General features: G+C 43.1%; 1 protein-coding gene across 1 annotated transcript in view; it reads right to left on the minus strand.

The window, feature by feature from the left end:
* gabbr1b (gamma-aminobutyric acid (GABA) B receptor, 1b) overlaps positions 1-16,677 on the minus strand; it is a 171,099-nt gene that overhangs the window by 133,703 nt on the left and 20,719 nt on the right. Inside the window, exon 2 of the mRNA XM_073463399.1 lies at positions 4,176-4,310. Coding sequence (XP_073319500.1) covers positions 4,176-4,310 — 135 coding nt within the window. The remainder of the gene's footprint in view (positions 1-4,175; positions 4,311-16,677) is intronic.

Here is a 16,677-nt window from a genome sequence, read left to right on the forward strand (position 1 = left end):
GTTGCCATAGCAGACAGGAGTTCTTCTGAAGATATATCTTTTTCTAAACTTCATCTATCAACTTGTGTTAAAACAGGTAGCGAAATATTATCCAAAAAGGATTTACACTCATCCGGCTCAGATTGTGATGTAGAGGTATACAATTCAGTATAATATGATTTAAAGACATCATTAATTTGAAGAGGGTCCACTGTAATGGACCCATCTTTTTTTCTAATCTTAACAATTGTTCTATCTTCTGATTCCTTTTTTATCTGTCTAGCTAGTAATTTGCCTGCCATTTCCCCTTGTTCTAAATAAGATCACTTTGATTTCATCAGTGCCAATTCGCTAGCGTATGTATTAATAGAGTTATATTTCAATTTAAGATCATCTATCTGCATTAGTAAATTAGGGTCCTTGGTTAAATAGTGTTGCCTCTTCAAATTAATTATATCTTGTTCAATGCATTTCAACTCATCTGTTGTTTTCTTTTTTAAAGATGAGGAAAAGGCAATAACACATCCTCTAACGTAAGCCTTCAGTGTGTCCCATATTATTAATGGGCATGTGGCACTGTTTTGGTGCACCTCAACAAAAGTTTCTAAATGAGCCTTCATATAAGCTGTAAATTCCTCTTTTGAGAGTAACATAATATTAAATCTCCAGGGTTTGGGATTTGACAATAGTTTTTCAAATTCTATTTCGTAACTCAACGCGGAATGATCTGAAAGAATCCTTGCGTGGTCAAAGCAGTTTGTAACTTTTGAGATATAATTAACTGGGATAAAGAAAAAATCTATTCTCGAATATGATTTGTGTACATGAGGATAAAAGGAAAATGGTATCTCATCTGGGTGAAGAGTTCTCCAAACCTCATAAATTCCTAAGTTTCTTGTGCTATTTTCCAAAGCTTTTGACATGTTAGGTAATGTATATTTACTCTGGGAAGATCTATCCAATTTTACATCCAAAATACTATTAAAATCACCTCCCCAAAATACTGGAATGTCATAATGAAGCAGCGAAAGATAAAGATCATTAATAAATTTAGGATCATCGTAATTAGGACTATATGAATTCAACAGAATGACCTCTTCTTGAGCTAAAAAACCTCTAACAAAAATATATCGACCATAAGGGTCAGTTTTAATTTCTTCAGGAGAGAAGGGTATATTCTGACTAATTAAAATAACCACCCCTCTGAAATTGGATGTAAAAGAGGAATGATACACTTTCACGAACCACCTAGATTTAAGCTGATCATGAGTAGATGGTAAGAGATGAGTTTCTTGTAAATAAGCTATATCTACTTTATTTTCTTTTAAATAAGACAAGATTTTCCTTTTTTTAGAAGAGTTCCCCAGCCATTTTACATTCCAACTTAAAAACTTATAATTTGGCATAGCAAATGAACAACATAATACAAATAAGTGTAGACCTGAAGTGCATCACAAGAAAAATCATAACATACAAAACAAAACACACACCACACACCCAGCCCTCACCCCCACCCCCTCCCATTAGCTGCTCCCCGTTAATGTCCCCCTCTACATAAGAATAGAGGTGCTGCATGTTGTATAGTCAGCTCCCCCTTCAAATATTGATATTCAAATTTGACAGTCGTTTAAGTATTGTCCATATTGTCCATCCGAAATTAAAACTAAACAATGTAGGTTAGTCCAAAGGAGAAAAAAAAAAAAATAAATAAAAACCTGACCACAGTCTCTTTATGTCAGTTCATGAATGTTGGTGAGGCCAAAAGACCATCAACAGTCTGAGTGCTGGTCAAGTTCATGATGGAGTATGAGAGGAAAAAAAAAGAGAGAGAAAAGTGGGTCACACTTGCGCATCACGGAGAGATGGTTTGATTACCTGATCATAATAAGTCACTGCCTCTTTGGCATCCGTGAATGGTTTTTTGGTGGGTAATTATCAGCTTACATGGATGCAGGATACCGTGCTTTACTCCCACTTCTCTAAGCCGAATTTTTACATCCTTGTACGCTGCTCTCTTCTTTAACAGGTCCGCCGAAAAATTTGGGTAGATATGTATTTTCTTCCCCTGGAATTTCAAATTTCCAGCTGCTTCTCCAGCTTGTCTAATAATTGTTCTTTTAGTTTCCAGGCTAAACAGCCGGGCAACCATGCATCTTGGGTCGGTGGCTGATTGGGGTCCGGTGCGGTGCACAAAATTAACAGGCTGCTGCCCAAGTTTGTCAGCACCAAACATATCCCTCAACAAGTTGTTCATGAACGCAGTTGGTTGACCAGCTTCAGCTTCATTGGGAATCCCCATGATCCTAATATTAAACTTATGGCTGTGATCTTCAATTTGTTGAATTTTCTCTCTCAATGTGGTGTTTTCTGCGTGCAGGTTGGTATATTTTATTTCCATATCAGTCAGATGGTGGTCGTTGTCTGTAACTGCTTCTTCCACCTCTCGCAGCTTTGAAGATGTATCTTTCAAGATTTCTTGTACAGAATCAATTGACTCCTTTATCGGCTGCATTTTTAAGTCAAATGCCATGCCAATCTCCTCTCGAATTATCTCTCGTATAATTGTGGTGAGCTCTGTGCGGTCCATGGCTTGTGAGTTCATGGCAGAGTTGCTTCGTCAATTTCAATCTCTCGTTCACATTCTGCACTTTATATAAAATGCCTCTCAAAGTCCAGTTTAACACATTATTTAGTGATCTCGACTTAAGTCAGTCCTGCTAAAATGTTTTTTTTTTTTTTGAAGAGGGAGCGACGGAGACGCGTTCACTTAATGCTGCCTCCATGCCGCCAGACGTCCGCCATTTTTGTAGTCTTTTCAACGGGACTTCCTGTCAGCCATATTCACACACACACACACACACACACACACACACACATACACATATACAGATCTCCATCCATATGTATATCTGTGCTTGCTTATGTTGTTTTGTAGAATTGCTAGTTGTAGTTACCAACTGTTGTTTGTTAAAGTAAGCGGTTTATGGATTGAGGACAAGCTTTAATAAACACTGTTGATTATAACTGAGCAGTTTTTTGTGATTATTTTGCACAATCTAATGTTATAATAACAGCTGGTTGAGACAGTCAGTGCTCGGATTTACGCCTTCTATTTCTCTAATTATTGATATTTCTGTAATATGAACAACTTTTGATAAATTCAGGCCTTGAGAGTAAAAGCATATCATTTGATTATTCATCCCTGATTCCAGGGCGGTGCTCCAGTGATTATTAATGAATAGTAATAACATACATTTCATTGATTAACATTAATAACTTAATTAATAGTCAATAATCAATTAATATTCCCCATTGATTTCAACATTGTCATATTTATTTGTTGATGATTGAAGATGATCGAATAAAAAATGTAAATATAAATGACAAGTTTTAAAATGTTATTTTGGGTAAATATGTTGTTATATTAATCGAGTAATAAAAAAAAGTTAGATTAATTAAAAAAATAATCAATAGATTAATCGATAAAAAAAATAATCATTGTGCAGCCCTACTACAAACACTTGAGACACATTCACTGCACTCAGGTGGTCTCCATTTCACTAATTGTGAGAGTACTGTTCAACAGGTTAACCTGCAAAAGTTTAACAGTAACTTGCAACAGTGGCAAAACTTACAGGTTCCAAGTTTGAACTTGGTAACAATCCATCCAGCTTGACTATAAGGCACATTGTGCTTTTCATGGTGCTAGCCCTTGCTGAGAAAGCAGTCTTAAGTAAAATGGTTAGCATGCACATAGAAGAGTTTTCCTGTTGATGTCGGGACAACAGACAACAACCGAGGAACTGGGATGCTTTGTTTACCTTCTGCATTGTTTGTATTACTGAAGTCGGTGTTAGCAAGAAAACAATAGTTGCTGGATGTAACTCTAGTTCTATGAGTACATGTTTAGCCATGCCATTTGCATGTTGTCAACCACACTAAAGCACATTCATTTTAATATGCCTAAACATTTATCATGATAATGGCGATAATGATTGTATCACAACACCAACGTCATAGCAGAATATGACACATGACATGTTGAGGAGACCACCGACAGTCATGCGTGAGTGATTAAATAAATCAGTATCACATCTGAAACCAAGTATTATGGTTGCTGTTGTATTATATTGCAGTATACATAAGTGAAATATGACAGCTGTGTGTTGAAGATCCACAACAAAAAGGGGTCTTACCACTATGAGGTTCCACATGCGAGCTGCCTCAGCCACCAGTGTAGACACAGAACTGCAGCCAGGCATTAGCACAATTTTAATGGGCTCCGTGTACAGAAGATCATACAGCAGCTTTGTGGCCTCCCCTGGATCACACTGTGGACACAGACAGCAAGACCATCAGTAAGTCCCAATCGTAGACGTGCATGAATATTAAAAAGATCTACAGGCTAAATTAAATGTATACATGTTTGCCAAACTCAATGTCCAATAAAAGGGCAACAATGTAATACAACTTAAAGGCGCTATTTGTAAGAAAAGTTGATTTTTGAGACTCATTCCCAACTCGTCAAATATTGACGCACTGACGGCCGACCCGACCTACAAACCCAATGCGTCAGTATTTGACGAGTTGGGAATGAGTCTCAAAAATCAACTTTTCTTGCAAATAGCAGCTTTAAAGAAGTATTTCACCACTGGAAAGATGATATTTGCATAAAACTGGACTGTCCATACAGTTGAAAGACATAAATGTTTTTGAAATTGGTGCTTTATGACCAGAGAAAACAGAGAAAAAGTGCAATGGTATTTTCTTTTGCTCAAAAGGTAGAAAAACCTACAACAACCAGAATGTACTGCGTCACACTGGACAAATAAACACACCCACTGTTTGACAGTGCTTGGTTTTGGCTCGTCACCCATTTTAAAACAGGAAACAGTGATGTTGTCGGCTTGTAAATAACAATATGGTATTTCAGCTAAACATGACACTAAAATATGTTTCTGAAAACATATTAGGAGAGAAATAGACAATTAACAGGATCATGGTTCATATTTTAACAGCATTGCCTTGTTTTAGAATGTAATTAGTTTTTTCAAGCCTCCATTTTCACAATACAGGAACAATGGTGTCCACTTCTGGTTCACAATATTAACATTATGCTAAAATATGTTTGTATGTAACAGAATCTTGTTGTATAGTTTATCAGCACTGCCTAGTTTAGACAGTTTGATTGAAGTTTGGTGAGATGCCCCTCACTCAATCCAAGAGAGACAACAGCGACTATAGACAATACTCTGTGTTTGATGATGCACACATACAAAATGGAGACCAACAGCCCTTAAGTCCGCCAGATGAAGTGTTTCACCTCATTTAGACAATTTTTGCCAGCAAAAGAGTGAGCTGAGACAAAAAATCAGAAAATCAATAGTTCCCGTTTAAGAAAATGAACCTTACATTAAAAATACACAATTCATTATCTTACCACTGGATATGAAACGTCACTACTATTAATTTACTTTTTTTTTTTAACACATCAACACAAAACTAAAAAAATCAGATAAATGATGTAATCAACTTTATTAAACCAAATGTGATTTGTGGTAAGAAGCTAACCCCTCCCATCATATACAACCACACATCCCACCAAGATGCACCACAGAGCGCCACAGGAAATCATTCCTGCCTGTGGCCATCAAACTGTTCAACTCCTCGCTCTGAGTGTCAGACACTCTGAGTCAATGGGAGGACTCTGGACACTTTGTTTCTCTCTAATTTGCAATTTAAGACAAACAGTGTGCAATGGCAAATGTGTTTTCAACTTTGGCATTATTTATTGCTCTGTATATATGTGTATTTATTCTAGTGGAGTGTACATTTCTTGTATTTTTGTTTATTGTTAGATATTATTAATAGTATTATTATTATTATTATTATTATTATTATTATTATTATTATTATTATTATTATTATTATCATTATAATTATTATTTTCTGCATTCTGAACTTTGAATGGAAGCAGCTGTAACTTAAGTAACTTCCCCTCTGGGATCAATAAAGTATTTCTGATTCCGATTCTGATGACTCTGAGTTAGTGTGGGTAGCTAGCAGGGCAATACCATAGTAAGAGCTGTGTTTAGATTTCAGCTTGTAAAACCTTTTAACATTTCCCTAGAACGTGGTTGAGGAGCAAGTTATTCATTTACCTCTTATCCTCCTCATGCTCCTCCTGATCTGACAATGCAGGAGAGGGAGTTGTTGATGGAGGTAAACAGTCCTGAACCCTAGCTCAATATCTCTCCACAGCTATGCACCTCACTATATTCACACAGACTTGATTCCCTCTCATGACTAAGATAAAGATGCTGCCATTTTATTATGACTTTCGATCTTTTACAAGTGTTGCAGGTATTAATTATTAGGACAGTTAACTACTCAGTAATGATATTTCTACTGCAATATCTATGTTTGGGTGACTATTACTACTACTATGACTGTAGAGCAACAAAACCCCTGAGTGTATTGATTTGAGCTGGAGTGTATTTTATAGCTTATGGACTAACTTACTTATCTTACTCTTTCTGGACTAATATCTGTGACTTTGCATCTGAGGTTATGAATACTACGATCGAACCAGAGCCTCTGCTTGTCATTCTTGGTGTACCTGAGACTTATAGAAAACTAAACAAAGTCCAGCAGCGCTTTCTATCTAAGGGCCCATTCAGACAGAATCAGGCTATGCAAAAAAAAATGCAGGTCCTCCCATACATTTGAACGAGGTTAGTGTGGGTATAAGATTATTGCTGCAGCGGTGCAGACCTCAGTGAGTGCCAGAAGAAAACGCATTCGGCTGGAGGCAAAAAGTTGAAATAGGCTCAACATTTGGAGAAATGCAACCCAACATCACATTGCGGTTGCAAATCATGTGAGCTGGCGATCTGGCCTAAATGACCAAAGACACAATGTAATGTATGATAATGTTTTATGTGTATTCACTTTATTTGGCCTTGTGCACCAGTTTAAAACACTTTTTTCAATGTGGACAATCAGAGTAGGACCAGCATTCTAAGATCAGAGGCATAGTAGGATGAGTTGATGAGTCAGTTACAGGCGTACCAATAGTGTGGCTAAGGCCTTTTAAACAAGGTTACATGGTAAATGTCTTTTTTTTTTAAACACAAGGGTTTAAACAATGAAACTACGTTGAGACCTTTGTGCTGCATCTATTTTAGAAAATCAAGTGTTGAGGTTGAATTGAGGAGTCTCACAGCCTGATGAATGAAGCTGCTCTGTAGTCTGGTGGTACGGCAGCAGATACTTCTGTATCTGTTGTCAGATGGCAGCAGGGTGTACAGACTGTGGCTGGGTGGGTGTTGTCTTTTGGTGTCTTTGGGCTCTGTGCAGACGTCTCACTTCACTGATGTCACTGATGCTCTGTAGATGAGTTCCGGTGGTTTTAATCACCCGCTGTAGAGCCTTCCTGTCCTGGGCCATGGTGAACCATGCCAGTTTGTGATGTTTCCATGATTTCTATCACTCCTCTGTAAAACTTGACCAGAATCTTGCTCTGGAATTTAGCCCTCTTAAGTTTCCATAGGAAGTAGAGCCTTTTCTGTGTTTCTTTTTTAACCAGGGTGGTGATGTGTGATGACCATGTTAGGTTCTCTGTCATGTTGATTCCCAAGAATGGCGAATGGCGAATGGCGAATGGTGAATGGTGCCGCGTGAGTGGCAGCCTGTTACAGCAGCTCTCGCTCACCTTTGAGCTTTTTCTTCTTTTTATATAACTTCTAGTACTTTTTAACTTTTCTAATTTACTTCTTTTTGGAGCTCTTTCTCCGGGCAGTATGGAGACCAGAGTTGTTTTTATCGCTCTGGTCTTAATTCTGCTTTTTTCGCTGTTTTCGGCCGTGTCCGGGGAGCCTGTACGCGGCCCTATTGTTTACAGTAGGGATCAGCTGTTGGCCCTCAGTAGCGCCGCAGTGCCGCCGCTCGAGCGGCCCGATGTCCCCCGCCAGCTGAAGAGGAGGAGACGCGGGTGCCGGGCCGGAGCTGTTCGCCGTAGCAGGAGGAGACGCTACAGACCCGTCCTCCCGTCTGTCATCATGGGGAATGTGAGATCTCTCCCCAACAAGATGGACGAGCTAACGGCGCTGACCCGGCATCAGAGGGACTACCGTGAGAGCAGCATCATGGTGTTCACTGAGACGTGGCTAACGGCGCTGACCCCGGACACGGACGCTAACCTGGACGGATTTCAAATGCGGCGGGCGGACAGGACGGCAGAGAGCGGTAAGAGGAAAGGAGGAGGGCTGGCTGTGTTTGTTAATGACAGATGGTGTAACTCTGGGCACATCACTGTTAAAGAACAGGTCTGCAGTAAGGACATCGAACTTTTAGCGGTTAGCATGAGGCCGTACTACCTCCCGAGGGAGTTTACACAGGTGATCGTACTCGCTGTGTATATCCCCCCCTCTGCTAACGCTGATGCAGCTTGTGACCTTCTCCACTCAGTCACAAGCTCACTGCAGACACAGCACCCACAGGCCCTCTTCCTCATCTCTGGGGATTTCAATCATGCCTCTCTGTCCTCCACCCTGCCCACATTCACACAGTATGTCACCTGCCACACCAGAGACAATAAAACACTGGACTTATTTTATGCCAACAGCAAGGAGGCATACAACTCAGCCCCCCTCCCTCCCCTGGGAAGATCTGACCACAACCTGGTTCATTTCCTGCCTGTGTACATGCCCCTCGTAAACAGGCAACCAGTGGAGACCCGCACAGTTAAGACATGGACTGAGGAGTCTGAAGAGGCTCTGAGGGACTGCTTCGACTCAACTGTGTGGGAAGAACTGTGTGTTTCTCATGGGGAGGACATCGACAGTTTAACAGGATGCATAACAGACTACATAAACTTCTGTGTTGAAAACACTGTACCCACCAGGACTGTGCGGTGTTTTTCTAACAGCAAACCCTGGATTAATCCTGAAATAAAGGCTCTCCTTAAGGAGAAAAAGAGGGCCTTTAGGTCAGGAAACAAGGAGGAGCTGAAGGCTGTGCAGAGGGAGCTGAGGAAGAAGATCAGAGAGGGGAAGAACAGCTACAGGTGGAAGATGGAGGACCAGCTGCAGCAGAGTAACATCAGTGGAGTCTGGAAAAGCCTTAAAACAATCTCAGGGCTGAGGAAACCAGACTCTCAGGCTGCCGGGGATCAGACGTGGGTGAACGACCTGAACCTATTCTTCAATAGGTTTGACCAGACACCCACCCCTCCCCCGGCCCAGTCATCTCTGCTGCCCCCCACCACCTCTTCCATCCCCCCCTGTTTCCTGCCCCATTCTCACCTCTACCTCCCTCTCCACTGCTTTCAGCCTGCAGACACCCCCCACTGCCCCCCCTGACATTCACCCACCTCCCCCACCCGACACTCAGCCCCCCTGCTCCAATCTGTCCCTCTCCACTATCCAGGTGAGGAACGAACTGAGGAAGATGAAGGTGAAGAAGGCCACGGGTCCAGACGGGATCAGCTCCAGGCTCCTCAAGTCCTGTGCAGACCAGCTGTGCAGGATTGTGGAGTACATCTTCAACATGAGCCTGAAGCTGGGAAAAGTGCCACTGCTGTGGAAAACCTCCTGCGTGGTACCAGTACCAAAGATCCCTCACCCTAAGGACTTCAACAGCTACAGACCAGTTGCTCTCACTTCACACCTGATGAAGACCCTGGAGCGGCTGGTCCTTGTCCATCTCCGCCCTCTGGTGGGTCCTTTTATGGACCCACTCCAGTTTGCCTACCAGCCTGGCATCGGAGTGGATGACGCCATCATCTTCCTCCTGGACAGATCACTGTCTCACCTGGAAAAGCCTGGAAGCACTGTGAGGATCATGTTCTTTGATTTCTCCAGTGCTTTCAACACCATACAGCCTGCGCTTTTGGGGGACAAGCTGGAGCTCACGGGGGTGGACCAACACCTCACGAACTGGATCCTCGATTACCTCACCGACCGGCCACAGTATGTGAGGACTCGGGACTGTGTGTCGGACACAGTCGTCTGCAGTACGGGGGCCCCACAGGGAACAGTCCTGGCCCCTTTCCTGTTCACCCTTTACACTGCTGATTTCTCCCACCAAACACCCCACAGCCATCTACAAAAGTTCTCTGACGACTCTGCTATTGTCGGCCTCATCAGGGACGGGGACGACAGAGCCTACAGAGAACTTATTCAGGACTTTGTGGACTGGTGCCAGCGGAACCACCTCCAGCTCAACGCCGGGAAGACCAAAGAGCTGGTGGTGGATTTCCGCAGGCGCAAACAACCCTGCACACAAGTGAACATCCTGGGAACAGACATTGAGATGGTGATGTCTTACAAGTACCTGGGAGTTCACCTGAACAATAAACTGGACTGGACTGATCACACTGCAGCAACATACAAGAAAGGTCAGAGCAGACTCCATCTGCTGAGGAAGCTCAGGTCCTTTGGGGTGCAGGGGGCACTCCTGACAACTTTCTATGACTCTGTGGTGGCATCAGCCATTTTCTATGGAGTAGTCTGCTGGAGCAGCAGCATCTCGGCAGCAGATAGGAAGAGACTTGATAAACTTATCAAGAGGGCCAGCTCCATCCTGGGATGCCCTCTTGACCCAGTGCAGGTGGTGGGAGAGAGCAGGATGATGGACAAGCTGTCATCGCTGCTGGTGAAGGAGTCCCACCCCCTGCAGGTCACTATCACTGCACTGGTCAGCTCCTTCAGCGACAGGTTGATACATCCCAAGTGTGTGACGGAGAGGTATCGCAGGTCCTTCCTTCCTGCTGCTGTCAACTGTACAACCAGCACTGCTCCCAGTAGACCTCACATGTGCACTGTGCAATACTAAACTCTACACATATCCACACACTTTCTGGTTTGCACTAATTGGACAATTTTTTAATACCCATATTTATTATTTAATGTTTGTAAATAAAAATACCAAACTGCTTATACTTACACTGTTCATATTATAAATACTATGTCATATTGTAAATACCAAGTTCATATTGTAAATACTATGTATATACAAGTTAATTCTATTTCTTATCTCTATTATATTGTTTATTTTTTACTTTTTATTATTGTTTAAGTGTGATACTGTCCTTTGGCTGCTGTGACTAAGGAATTTCCCCATTTGCGGGACAAATAAAGGATTTCTGATTCTGATTCTGAACCTATAACTGTTCACCTGCTCCACCTCAGCACCACTGATGTAGACAGAGGTGTGTGTTTTTGCCTCATTCTTTCTAAAATCAACAATCAGCTCCTTGGTTTTGCTGAAGTTGAGCAGTAGATTGTTCTCTGTGTACCACTCTGCAAGATTGTGGATTTCCTCTCCTCTGATCTGTTGGCTCTGTATGCATACTGCTTGAGGGTCCAGGCTGGCAGGGATGCTGTCTTTGATGTGCTGGATGTTCCTCAAAACAGGAAGGGGGCGAGAGCTATAGAGTGGCAGTCATTAAGACTAGACACAGCAGACTTTTTAGGTACAGGAATGATGATGGCTGTCTTTAGGTAGGAGGGAACTGTCTACTGTGAGATTAAAATGTTAAGAATGTCAGTAATAACATTAGCTAACTGCTTTTTACTACACGGCAAGGTATATTATCTTGAGCTATCAGCCTTGGACCAAGTCAAGTCAGCTCAGCTCTGATGCTGCCTCTATTCTCTCACACTTTCGGTGACGTTTTGCCCTACTGGTCTTTATCATAGGCAAAGCATGCTTCAGTAGAAGGGGGCATAGAGGTAAAATAACAGGAAAATAAAAATTTCCCTCTCCGTTTTAAAAGAAGAAATCCTGTCCACATGACCTTCGTTTTACAAAATATCTCCATACATATGAGAATGCAAAAACAATTACAAACGCTGAAACAGGCATGCCAGGCCAATAGGTGACGATAAAGACTGCATCAAAACTGCGTCAAAACCAGAGAAGAACATTCTGAGCATGTGCAGTGAACTTATTCCCCCGGCAGTAGTAACTTAAAAACATAAACAGTAGTAGCTAATTATTAATTTGCTTACAGTTATTTGACACTTATTTCTTTACCTTTGATTCAACACTGTTCTGGCACACAGCCGAGTTGCTATGGAGAAACCGACAACAAAAGGGGATTCATTTGTGTGGACAGGTGACGAGGTGGACTTCTCCCTACAGAAAGCAACAATGGGCATGCACAAATTAAGGTGAGATGTCAGTTTAAAAAAGTACTGTTTTTCTCTCTCTGGTTTACGCTTTGTTTTCAGAAATACCCAGGCACATGTGTACAGGGCCTACGTATATTTCTTTGTGTAAGATTATGCTTCATTTATATTCACGCAGTTTGGTCTTGTGCACCAGTTTAAAACCCAACATAATGATATGCCTCTTTTCCTGGTTGTTCATTATTATTCTTTTAATCTCCCAAAATGGACAATCACTAGTAGACCCAGTTTGCTAGTAGTAAGTAAGTCCCTCGCATCCTTAACCATGTGGGTGAATTGAATTATAAGGACTTTGTAATGCAGACAGTGAATTTGGAGTTTGGTCGATTTCCACTGTGGTTCTGTCCACCGACATTTACACCAGAAACAATGCATGGTGTCGTTTAACCAGGCGGATGAGTTGATGGAGGGAACACGTCTCATTTATTTAGGAGCTATTTTATCCAAAATTTTGGAGCAGTGTGTATTGAAGGAATGGACCAAATTCTCAACGTCTGTTTGTGATGAAAGCAATGCACTTGAGACAAAGTCTGCTGAAAACTTCTCAGCTGAGAGGTTATTAAGGATGCATCCTAGCAGCTGGCACACTACTTTCAGGGGCATTACCGCCGCCTTCTAGATCAGTGGAGGTTAAAGTTCAAATCATTACATCACACAAAAGGGCCATGGAATGACACACCCACACTGCTGCACAACCCTGTGGCTAATTGCTGCAACGCCCATTTTCCCTAGTACTAGGGGGCTATTTAATTGCCAGTCTGCAGTCAAGTAGGCAGACACCATTTCAGCCTATGCCTCCTTGCAGACACTCCACTTCCTGGCCCTTACAGAGACCTGGATCACTCCAGAAAACACTGCCACTCCAGCTGCCCTCTCAACTGCCTACTCATTCTCACACTCCCTGAGACAAACAGGTCGAGGAGGAGGAACTGGACTCATCTCAACCACGTGGTCCTACCAGGTCCTCACCCTCGACCGCCTACCCAGATCTGCATTTAAATTCCATGCTGTCCCTGTCACCCTTCCTTTCAAGCTCAACATTGTGGTGATCTTTCACCCTCCCAGTCCTCTCTGTGACTTCTTTGATGAGATGGACGCCCTCCTAAGCTGCTCCCCTGACGATGGCACACCACTCGTTGTCCTGGGCGCCTTCAACATCCCCCCAGAGAAACTGCACTCATCTGGATTCATCAACTTCTTCTCCACATTTGACCTCACACTCTCCCCCTCTCCACCCGCCCGCCGGGCCAGGAACCAACTTGACCTTGTCTTCACATGGTCCTGTAGTACCTCGGCACTCTCTGTTACCCCGCTCACTGTGTCCGACCAACACTTTGTATCTTTCTCTCTCCACTTGAAGTCCACCACTTTCCTTGCCCCTACGCCTCGCATGGTCACCACCCACCGCAACCTGAAATCCCTCTCTCCCTCCACTCTCTCTTCAACTGTTCTCTCCTCACTACCATCCACAGAACAATTCTCTCTAATGTCCACCGAGGAAGCCTCCTCCACTCTGTTATCCTCCCTCTACTCCTCTTTAAACACTCTCTGTCCCCTCACCTCCCGACCAGCACGATCATTTGCACTCTACAACATCTGCAGGATCCAGTCTTTCCTCACAAAGGACACAACGCAACTCCTGGTCCAAATGCTCTGATCTCCCACCTGGACTACTGAAACTTGCTCTTGGCTGGACTCCCAGCCTCTGCGACTAAACCATTGCAAGGTATCCAGAACGCTGCAGCATGCCTCATTTTCAATCTACCCAAATTATCCCATGTGACCCCCCTCCTCCGTGACCTCCACTGGCTTCGTCTTGTGGCCTGCATCTGATTCAAGACGATGGTGCTGGCCTTCAAGGCTGTCAACGGAACTGTACCCATCTACCTCCAAACACTGGTCGGCCACATGCCCCAGTGTGAGCACTTCGCTCTACTACATCAGCTGGCCGGCTGGTACCGCCATCGCTAAGAGCAAACAAAAGCCGCTCAGCGAAATCGCGACTCTTCAGCCCTGGCACCCCAGTGGTGGAACGAACTCCTGACCGCTGTCAGGTCACTTGCCATCTTACGCAAAAGACTCAAGACTCACTTGTTCAGACTTCACCTCGACCCCGCATAGCATGATTCCCTCCCCACCCCCCACCCCCAAAAAATTCAAAAATTTAAAAAAAATTCAAAAAATGCACTTGTATGTTCTTACCCTTAGCACTTAAACCATAGCACGTATGTACTTATCTTATAACTTATTATGTACTTACAGTCCCGGCATCAAGAGGGGGCGGACTGTCCTGCCCCCTCAGTCAAAACGTAGTATTTTCATTTTTTTTATATTGTTTTCAGTCTATGATGTGTTCAAAACAACCCAAGACTCGGAAAAAACTCCACTGACTTGTTAAAACCATAATGAACAGTTTTGGAAATTCAAATTCCGAGTTTCCGGTGGTCCTTGAACCCATCACGCACCTTACGTTATGTCGTCAGTGCATCATCCCGCCGCAAGGAAAAAAAAAAAAAAAACAAACTCACAGATTTTCAAGCGCAAGCTAGCAGCTATATTTTCATTCAGAATGGACATTCGTAAATGGCTGAAAAAGCCAGAAACTACACCGCCGGCGTCCCTGCAGCCTGGCAGCAGCAACAGGAGAACCAGAGAAGCCGAGGAGCACCTGCCGAGGCCAAATTCGGAGAAGGAGCAGTGCATTCAGCGGCACAGGGAGGAGAGTGAACTGCCCGCCGGCCCGCTGGCGCCCACAGCCTCTGAGCCGGGTTCACCGGGAGCGGAGAGCCCACCATCGCACTGACAGCAGCAGTGTGGTTTACCGGAGGACCTCGGAGTTGACAAGCCAGTTCAAGTTCGTCTCAAGCAGTTTCCAAAGAAACAACAGCATAATAATGACTGTAAACGATGCGGAATTTCTGAAACTGTGCGCTGACAGTGGGGATGCAGGTGATGGCACGCCTGCTCCTCCAAAACGACAGCGGCAGGCCACCAGGACTCTTCAAGACTACGTGGTGAGTGAAAGCCTTGGGCAGCGTGAAATAGACATTCAACAGGGGTGCAAGCGGCTGTTTTTTGGCATCATCGACTCTATTCTGAGTGAAATGGCTGCGCGTTTCAGCGAGCGTAATGGGAAATACAGCTTTGAATGCTTTGGACCCGGTCAATGAGAATTTCCTGGAGGCCGACAAAGTGAAACCACTACTGGATTTAACAAACACAGAAATGGTTGAGGCACAGTTCACAGTTGCACAGGAGTTTCTGAAAAACAGGTGCACAGGCCAGGACGAAGAGAAAGTGACGTTGAGTCAACTTGTTGCAAAGGAGTACATGGTATTCAGTGCCATGCCAGTGGTAATGACTGCGTTCAAACACGCACTAACATTCGGGGCATCAACTGCTATGTGCGAAAACTCATTCTCCACGTTGAAGAACGTATTTACCGAGCACAGACGCAGCATGTTGCATAGACGGAAAGCCCATCTCATCCAGCTTGCATTTGAGAATGACGTCAGTCGGAAATTTAAAGATGAATGGAAAGAGATGCTGTTAAGGAGGTTCCACTCATCAGGAAAGAGGAGACTGCAACTCTACTGAAGGTAAGAGCTGGTTATTTTATCATCTGTATTGTTGCTACTGTTTGTGTTTGTTACCAATGTGGTTATTGATCATACGCTGTTGGACATCACGTTAGATCAGCGCCGTCTGATCAGTGGAGTCTGTTTTTATGTTGCTCTGGGTTACCTGGCTTGTTTCTTGCTTCTGATTGGCTAGTGCGGTTATTCAGGTTTTCATCTGTTTCTTAATGGTCAGGTTAGAATGAACGTTGTGTTAGTAAAGCAGGTATATTTACTTGTGGCAGTGTGTTATTGTAACTTGTTTCTTATCACGTATCTATGTGGCTTAGATAAAACAGTTGGGCTGCATAAGTTTTCTCATACTATGCATCACGTCATCGCCCCCCCTCGGTTTTCAGCCGCCCCCCCTTCTGTACTGAGCTGGCGCTGGGACTGTGTACTTAGGTATCTTTTTTGTTATTAAGGATTTATTTATTTGTTTAAACATATACACAGACAGTGTTCCTTTTAGTTAAGCCCATTGTAAATGCTCATATTTAAAACAACCATTATAAACATTCAACAATTATATTGACATCAATGCAGTCAGTCAAATCATCATAGTGTCATAACAGTGACAAGTGAGAAATAACAAGTGAGAAAGCGGTCCCATGACCTCTTGAAGTTATCCACATCATCATTGATTCTAGCTAACGTGTTCATATGATACAGCCTCCAACATTAATTCCACCCATTTTTTAAGATCTGGAAAGGATGTACTTTTCCAAACCCTGAGAATTATTCGGGCAGCTGTAACAACCCCTAACTTTATCACTGCAAGGTCATACTTTGATATACTGGGCAATTCTGTTTGGCCCCTCAGTAGACATAATCTTGGTGATACAGGTATTGTTAACCCCACCCATTTCCCTATGTATTCTATTACT

The sequence above is a fragment of the Pagrus major genome, chromosome 3 (assembly GCF_040436345.1).
Source record: "Pagrus major chromosome 3, Pma_NU_1.0".
Taxonomy (NCBI): domain Eukaryota; kingdom Metazoa; phylum Chordata; class Actinopteri; order Spariformes; family Sparidae; genus Pagrus; species Pagrus major.